The sequence below is a fragment of the Cebus imitator genome, unplaced genomic scaffold (genome assembly GCF_001604975.1).
Source record: "Cebus imitator isolate Cc_AM_T3 unplaced genomic scaffold, Cebus_imitator-1.0 Scaffold38, whole genome shotgun sequence".
Classification (NCBI taxonomy): Eukaryota; Metazoa; Chordata; class Mammalia; order Primates; family Cebidae; genus Cebus; species Cebus imitator.
Genome location: NW_016107353.1, coordinates 3,683,508 through 3,692,637, shown reverse-complemented (window position 1 = coordinate 3,692,637; position 9,130 = coordinate 3,683,508). Strand labels below are relative to the sequence as shown.

General features: G+C 49.8%; 1 protein-coding gene across 3 annotated transcripts in view; it reads left to right on the top strand.

Moving 5' to 3' along the window:
- Positions 1-9,130, top strand: part of RAB7B (RAB7B, member RAS oncogene family) — a 35,135-nt gene that overhangs the window by 13,246 nt on the left and 12,759 nt on the right. For all 3 annotated transcript variants that reach the window (XM_017525474.2, XM_017525472.1, XM_017525473.2), the window contains one exon: positions 3,505-3,630. In XM_017525474.2, coding sequence (XP_017380963.1) covers positions 3,505-3,630 — 126 coding nt within the window. The remainder of the gene's footprint in view (positions 1-3,504; positions 3,631-9,130) is intronic.

Below are 9,130 nucleotides of genomic sequence, written 5' to 3'. Positions count from 1 at the left end.
AGGGAGTAGAGGGCAGGAGAGGAGGGAGGAGAGAACGGAGGAGAGAAGGGAGGAGAGGAGGGAGGAGAGAAGGGAGGAGAGACAGGAGGAGAGGAGGGAGGAGAGAGGAGGAGAGGAGGGAGGAGAGGGAGCCTGTCTCTCAACAAGGCAGGCCCAGGGAAGAGGTTTGTAGGGAGGTGGGGTAGGATGGGGAGGGGAGGAGTCACTGAGCAACAGTGAAATCAGGAGGGGTTAGTGGAGAGGAGGGGGTGGTGGGAGAGAGCAGAAGGACTTTAATTCTGAGACCTGGGATTATAAAGCCCCAAGAGGGAAGACTGGGGGTGCCGGGCCTCAAATGTCCTTACTCTGCACAGACCTTGCAAGGGCTCTGCCTGTCCCTGGCTGGGTGTGGACATGGAGAAGGGGAGCCAAGACACATGTTCTCATGGGGCTCCTTCTCCTCAAGCCTGTCCCACAGACCCATGCTCACACCCACCCACCTGGTCCATGTGGCCTGGACCGGTTTTCTCCTCTGTGGGGTGGAGGTCAGACTTCCTGAGACTGAGTAATAACAGGAAGGATGAGGTTTCCATAATGGAAATAATGGAACCAGGAAGTGATCCTCCTTATTATCTCCAAGGGACAGCTGGGAAGATACAGCGGCTTCTCCTACTTACTAATAAGACAATGAGTATTTAAAAATACACTGCAGCCTGGCCCAGTGGCTCATGCCTGTAATCCCAACACTTTGGGAAATCAAAGCTGGGGGATAACTTGAGCCCAGAAGTTTGAGACCATCCTGGGCAATGTATCAAGACCCCATCTCTACCAAAAAATACATACATATATATATATATATATATATATATATATATATATTTTTTTTTTTTTTAATTAGCCAGGTGTGGCGACACACCTGTAGTCTAAGCTACTCGGGAGGCTGAAGTGGGAGGACTGCTTGAACGTGGGAGAGAGAGGCTGCAGTGAGCTAAGATCACACCACTGCACTCCAGCCTGGGAGACAGAGCAAGACACTGTCTTAAAAAAGAAAATTATTTATATATATATACGTATACATATACACACATAGACAAACATATATATATACACATATATTATTTATAATATATATATATTGCTAGTTTAGGAAGATGAGAAAGTTCTGAAGATGGGTATTGGGGAATGTACAACGTGACTACAATATGAATGTACCAAATGCCTGTGATCTGTAACCCAGCACTGTGGGAGGCTGAGGTGAGAGAATCACTTGAGGTCAGGAGTTCAAGACCAACCTAGGCAGCATAGCAAGGCCCCCATCTCCAAAACCAAAACAAACAAAAAAAATCAAAAAAAGAGTGTTTAATTTAAAAATGGTAAAAATGGTAAATTTTGTGAGGTATATTTCATCACAATGAAAACAGACATATGTAGCCAGAATAATTTTAAAGAAATAACCGATTTAGCTTTAAAAAAAAAAAAAAATCCCTGCTCCTTCTACAGAAGATAATAATGAAAAAAAATAGTTTATTGGAAAGAATAGCTTTGCTGGCATCTGCGCTACGGGGAATTTACTCACTGGGGCGTGAATTGTTTGCTCTGTGTCAGGTGGGTAGTTTCTGATTTACCAGTGATTCCATAAAATTAAGATCATGTTTTCTAAAAATGTCCTTTGTTACATTTAGTGATGGTTTAAGATTTAGTAATTAGTATTTGACATGCTAATTTTAGCACTTGTATAATCAATTATCTTAAATGCATATGAGATGGAAAAGCATCATAAACACAATGACACCAACTGGACGAATTTATCAAATGTTTGGCCTCCAATGAGCAAGCGAAATTGTCACCAGAAAAGTGAAATGTCAATAGTATATTGTTGACCAAAAGCAACATGAGTGCAAGTAATACATTCAGAATTGTCATACTTCCCATGTCTCCAAGTGCCACACCCTGAGCTTATTTTCAGTCAGAGCCTAAATTATAAATAACTTTCATTTTATAAATAAAAGATGAGACGATTTTAAAAATCGTGAAACTGTCTCTGGGATTGGAAGAGAAAAGTGAAAAATCCTGTCTGGGCAGCTTTCTTCCCAGGCCAGCTTTCTGAGGTTGGGGTGGGGGAGGGCGGGGAGATATAAAAAGAATGTTGATTTGCAACATAATCACAATGATATTTCCGAGTCTGTATGCAATCATTCCAAACCAAACGGAGAGCAGGCAGAAATGAGATCCAAAGTCTGCCATGGCCAGGCGCTTGGCTCGGGTGAATCTGGTCATGGTAAGTCAGAGGAAAGTGTCAGCTGAGACCAGCTGGAACTTTTTATCCCAGTAAGAAAGCCATTCCCAGAACCTGCAGGAGCCAGAGACCACTGAAACGGGCAGGGTTTGATCTGCCTCTGCCTGCACTGCGTTCTGGGAGAGGGGTGGAAGGGTTCTTTCTCCATGAGAAAGACCTTGGCTCCCCCGAGTAAATTGAAATCATGACTATAAAGTACCAGGCTCAGCAAATGTGGTCATTTCCCCTCCCCAAAATCATTAGACATCAAGCTCGGTGGTGACCAATTGTCTTTGGAAGTAACCCAAAGGGCTTCCAAAGCATCTCCAAGCCAACATTACAGATTGAACAGCCGTTTGCACTTGGGTAGAGAGGGAGTCATTCAGTCTGTGCCTAGTGGCTCATGTGTGCCAGGCCAAGAGCTGAGCTCCTGACCTGGAGCTCCCAGAGGGAGGCAGAAAAGGTGAGGCATGGCTCTTATGCAGTGCCCTGTGGAGGGCAGCTCAGATGCCAGGGGAGCGCTGAGCTGGGGCTGCATTCAAGCTCTGCCTTCTCTCAGCTGTGTGAGCTGGGGCAAGTTGCTGAACCTCTCTGAGCCTCAGTGTTCTTGTCTATAAAGCAGAACTGATAACGCCCATCCCACAGGGTTACGGAGAGGATGAGATGAGTTCGTATATGATAAAGTCACTAACGCAGTGCCTGGCCCATAGTAGGAGCTTATTACTTGTTCCTGGGACCCTACCCTGGGGAAGCAGGGTCAGCTGAGACCCGAGTCTCTGCCCAGCAGCAGGCCTCCTGAGTGTGAGCCTGCCTAGCTGGCCTGGAGGAGAAAGTCCTCCCTTCCTGTCCTTCCCGGCTGGCATCTCTCATGTGCAGCTCCCTTTGAAGGGACTGACAAAGGAGGCAATGGCAGAAGACACTCTTAGTTGAGGCCTTAGGAAGGCAGCAACGTGCAGTGGGCTCTAATTCCGCCAGGCCTGTGTTCAAATCCTGCTCGGCCTCACATGCTCTGAGCAAGATGTGTTTTCTCCAGGCCTCCGTTTTTTCATCTGTGAAATGGAGCTAACAATTCCCACCTCCCACATTGATATGTAAAGGTATAGACACTTGGAAAGTTCTCAATCATGGGAGTGGTGGAGGGCATGGTGGGGACGGTGGGGATGTGACAATGGCAATGACATAATGTGGTGATGGTGGCAACGGTGATGATGATAATACGGGAACCATGATTATTTCTTCCCCTCATTCAGGTACCCCAGGAAGTAGCGCAAGGCTGGTGTAGAGAGAAAGATATTCCTTACTTTGAAGTCAGTGCCAAGAACGACATCAATGTGGTGCAGGCCTTTGAGATGCTGGCCAGTCGGGCTCTGACGAGGGTGAGTGGCTGACGCGGCCCCTGGCCTGGGGAGGGTCTCAGGAGCTTCCTGAGCAGAATATCTCGGTACGGGCAGGGATGCGGGTGGGACGGGATTGCTCACCGTCTTAGTTAATTAGTTATGGAATGGGCTCAACAGCACTCCAGTTCTAGAACCAGAGAATGCCAGAGGTAAAAAGTGACCCCAGAGCATGCCGTCAGTGGTCTGTCAATGCAGCTAACTATCCAAATCCTGTGTGAAGTATCTAAAAACTCCAGTCCTGTATCTCAGCCCTGGAGGTTCTAACTGAGGAAGGGCTTGAGAAGTGATGATCTGGTCGAATCCTCATTGGCAGGAGGTGCCAGGTATTCACCCAAGTGAACTATCAAACCTGCAGGAGTTGCTGACATCTTCCAATCAAAAAGATGAATAGGGCCGGGTGCGGTGGCTCACGCCTGTAGTCCTAGCACTTTGAAAGGCTGAGACAGGTGGATTGCCTGAGCTCAGGAGTTTGAGACCAGCCTGGGCAACACAGTGAAACCCCGTCTCTACTAAAATACAAAAAAAATTTAGCTGGGCACAGAGGTGGGTGCCTGTAATCCCAGCTACTTGGGAGGTTGAGGCAGGACAATCGCTTGAACCCAGGAGGCAGAGGTTGCAGTGAGCCGAGATCACATCATTGCCCTCCAGCCTGGGCGACAGAGTGAGACTCCCTCCCAAAAAAAAAAAAAAAAAACAATAAACAGACGTAGACCCCTCAGTACGAAGGTTTGGCAAGAATGTGTTGAGTGTGAGGCCGGCACTGTACAGGCCTCAGGACCCTCTGTCTCAAGAGAAAGGCAGATAGGCCCCTAAGAGATTGCAATACCGTCTGGTGTGGTGGGGCAGGACTTGGTGGAGGGCCTAGAGGAGGGGCTCAAGGACAGCTCATGCTGCAGCACAGGGGAGGGAGCGGGGAGGAGGGAGAGGGAAGGAGGAAGGAGGTGGGGAAGATCATGGAAGGCTGCCTGGAAGCAGTGGCATGGTTTTAACGTCAGGCCGATGTGGAGTTTGGAAGCCTCACGGTTGGCACGTGGAGGGGCTCAACTTGTGTCATCATTCTGCCACATCTAATCAAGGTGGGTTTCTTAGGAGAGGGGAGAGGGTCATCGCAGAAATGGTTCTGAATTGAGGAAATGGGCAAATGAGGGTGGGAGGCTGGAGGCTTTCGCTAGGTGGAGGCACCTGCCGTCCTCATGGGATGCCCTCTGAGCTGCTCTGGAGAGAAAAAAACAGGCCCCAGCGAGGGGTTGTCCCAGACAGAGAGAGGCAGCAGCGACCTCTAGCAGCTGTCCAGGGAGAAGAGCCCAGCTAGGCAACCTCAGGCCTTCGAGCCCTGATCTTAGGGTGTCCTGTCCCCCTCCACCACCCCTTCGGGCTATTCTTCTGCTTCCCCTCCAGCCCTCGTCGTCCTGGGAAAGGGAAAGCAGCGAGGTGTCCATCTCTTAGTGCTTGCTTGGTCAAGAAGTGTGGCTTTATCTTATGGGCGGTGCTGTCGGCTCCTGAAGCTCAGGCGTGCCTCTCTTGCCGTCCTACCGGAGTGCTGAGGAATGCTGTGTGACCTTGGTGGTGACATTGATCAGCAATCCTCCCCAAGCACAGTGCGGTGACTGCCATATGCTTGGTCACCAGGAAGCATCCGTCAGCCCACAGCCTGCGTCTGTGCGTGGTTACCACCTGTCCCATCTAGGGAAGGCGTGTCATTTATTCTTCAAATGATGTCCTTCCTACTGTATTGCGGTTAAATTAGGTCCTTCCGACGGTGTCACTGCTATGACATGATGCTGTTAGTAGATAGTGGCTTGTCTGCTTGTTTTTTTTCTAACACCCTTTCTTGGCAAAAGAATAAATGGGTCAGTCCCAGGTCAGTCCCCCATGTTTCTGGGGCGTGCACCCTGAGCAGAAGTCTGGAAGTCACACGTGTGGTATCTGCAGCCATACTGCCCTGGATTTGAATCCGGCGCTGGTTCTCTCAAGCAACCCCCTTGGCAAGACATATGACTATTCTGAGTCTCCATTTCCCCTCTATAAAATGAAAACAGTGGCCGGGGGTGGTGGCTCACGCTTGTAATCCCAGCACTTTGGGAGGCCGAGGCAGGTAGGTCACCTGAGGTCAGGAACTCGAGAACAGAACAGCCTGACCAATATGGAGAAACCCCATTTCTACTAAAAATACAAAATTTGCCTGGCGTGGTGGTGCATGCCTGTAGTTCCAGCTACTAGGGAGGCTGAGGTAGGAGAATCGCCTGAATTTGGGAGGCGGAGGTTGCAGTGAGCCGAGATAGCGCCATTGCACTTTAGCCTGGGCAACAAGAGTGAACCTCCATATCAAAAAAAGAAGATAATTTGAGTCCTTCAACATCCACTGAGTTGTCAGGCTACAGCTGGAGATGCGGCCGTCAGTGCACCTGAGGTCAGTAGAGTAAGACTTCCACAAATGACTGTCCCAGACTGAGATGAGTTCTGTTGGGGTGTGATTAAGGTGACAAGGTGACTCCCAGGCAGCTGGTGGCCAGGGTGAGTGAGGATGCCTGCTTGGAGAAGTGGCATGCCAGAAAGTTTTGAAGGCAATTCACAGTTTGCAGGTAGAGATGGTGGGCCATCCTGGATGTAAGCAGGAGGGAAAGAAGGGCAGACAGAAGGCCAAGGCCAGAGACCCAGGAATGGCACTTACAGGGGAAATCTACTGTAGGTCTTCTTTTTTTTTTTGAGACGGAGTGTTGCCCTGTCGCCAGGCTGGAGTGCAATGGCGCGATCTCGGCTCACTGCAACCTCCACCTCCTGGGTTCAAGCCATTCTTCTGCCTCAGCCTCCTGAGTAGCTGGGACCACAGGCACGTGCCACCACACCCAGCTAATTTTTGTATTTTTAGCAGAGATGGGGTTTCACCATGTTGGCCAGGATGATCTCGATCTCTTGACCTCGTGATCCACCCTCCTCAGCCTCCCAAAGTGCTGGGATTATGGGCGTGAGCCACCGCACCCGGCCCTACTGTAGGTCTTGTTGGCAAGAAGAAGGAACCTGGCGTGGAGGAATGTCAGGGCACGGGACATAGTGATGAAGCCAGCGAGGCCACAGAGGCGGTGAACCCCGATCAGGAGTTCCGACGTCATTCCATAGGCCCATGCCTTCCAGATGGCACTGCCAGGCCACCCAGGGCACTCGGGAGCTCACCCAGGACCTTGAAACCCAACAGGGCACGACTTTTTGCAGTGTCTTTGTTACTTAGAAATTTGGAGGAGAAACATTTTCACATAAAAACTAACACATTTAACTAGGGCATAGAACGTAAAATTCACATCAATTCTTAAGAGGAAACAAGTTTACAAATATATATTTTGAGGTCAAAGAAAAGCTTTCAAAGGCATTTCCTATAAGGGACTTCCCTTCCTTTCCGGGGAGATGGTGGGCCCATTTGCTCCAGCCCAGGGCATTTTGAGAGGAAGATGTGGGAGGTGCTTCTACAATAAGGTGTGAGCCCCCGACTCGGGGGGAAAGAGCTGGGGCTCTGAAGTCGGAAGGATCTGGCCTTATGCCCAGCTCTACCTCACTGTGTGTCCTTGAGCAAGTCATGCGCCTTTCTAAGTCACCACTTCCCTAGCTTTAAAGCACAAATAATAATATATTCCCCATGAGGTTGTTGTGAGGGTTAAATAAAATATTGTAGGTTGGGCGTGGTGGCTCACACCTGTAGTCCCAGCACTTTGGGAGGCCAAGGTGGGCAGATCACCTGAGGTCGGGAGTTCGAGACCAGCCTGACCAACATGGAGAAACCCCATCTCTACTAAAAATACAAAATTAGCTGGGCATGGTGGCATGTGCTTGTAAACGCAGCTGCTTGGAGGCTGAGACAGGAGAATTGCCTGAACCCAGGAAGTGGAGGTTGCAGTGAGCGGAGATTGTGCCATTGCATTCCAGCCCGGGCAACAAGAATGAAACTCCGTCTCAAAATATATGTGTGTGTGTGTGTGTGTGTGTGTGTGTGTGTGTGTGTGTGTACTATTCTGCAGAGGGCATTGCATGAGTTTTTAAATGGAGCTGCGTAATAGGGTTTTCAGCAGCAGAGCTTCGTGTGTGTGTGTGTGTGTGTGTGTGGCGTGTGTGTGTGTGTGTGTACTATTGTGCAGAGGGCATTGCATGAGTTTTCAAATGGAGCTGCGTAATAGGGTTTTCAGCAGCGGAGCTTCGTGCTGCTGAGAGGATGGGCACCATGGGTGGTGATGAAGGCAATACCGCAGTGGCCCAGCTGTGAGAGGTAGAGCTGGCGAGGTGGGTGGATTAAAGAGACTTTGGAGGTAGAAACATCAGGGGTTGATGATGATCAAATGCAGGGAGAAAGGAACAGGAGCAGTTTCGTTGGGTGGCCAGGTTTCTAGCTTGGCAAATGAAGGGACAACGGATTAGTTAGGGATTCCGTGAGCCAAGCAAGACAGGGAACAAAGGAGAAAGTGGGGGCTTCATGTGAGAAAGGGGTAATGAAGTCCACGTGAGCACACTGCATTCAAGTTCCTTGAGACGCCAGGTGGAAACGTCTGAGTTCTGCAAGTGAGCCTTGTAGTCAAAAGAGCAATGTGTGAGGTACCTGTTGAGAAAACAGAGTAGTTGCTCAGTTAACATTCTGAAAGGAAAGAAGGTAGGTAGGTTACTTTAGTAACCAATTTAGCCACATTCAAGGGTTAGGGTGTTTAGTTATTCCAAAATATTACTAAGGATGCCCAAAAAATTGAAGAAGAGATACCCACCAGCTTTGGGAGCTATGGGGTGGTGAGATTTTGCTCTTAGAAAGTTAGCAATGCTGGGCGTGGTGGTTCACACCTGTAATCCCAGCGTTTTGGGATTACATCTGCTGAGGCAGATGGATTGTTTGAGCCCATGAGTTCGAGACCAGCCTGGGCAACATGTTGAAACTCCGTCTCTACTAAAAACATAAAAGCTAGCCAGGCGCGGTGGCGCATGCCTGTATTCCCAGCTACTTTGGGAGGCTGAGATGGGAGGATCACCTGAGCCCGGGGAAGTCAGGCCATGGTGAGCTGTGATTGTGTCACCCCATCCAGCCTGAGCCACAGGAGTGAGACCTTGTGAAAGAAAGGAGGAAAGGGGAAGGGAAGGGGAAGGGGAAGAAGGGAAGGGGGGAAGGGAAACGAGGGGGAAGCGGAAGGGGAAAGGGAAGGGGAGAGGAAGGGGAGGGAAGGGGAGGGGAAGGGGAGGGGAAGGAGAGGGCAAGGTCACCAAGGTGGCCAGACTGAGGGGACAGGGACGGAACCCCACAGTCACACCCCCACTGAAATGCTACAAGCATTGGAATTACTTGTACAGTTAGACACACAAGATGTCAGGAGGCCTGGGGCCTCCTAAATAGAATGACATGGAAACAGAATGACATGGAAAGGGGAAGGAAAAAGGGGAGGGGAAATAAAAGAGGAGGGGAAGGGGAGGGGAGGAGGAGAGGAGGGGTAAGGGGAAAGGGAGGGGAAGGGGAAGG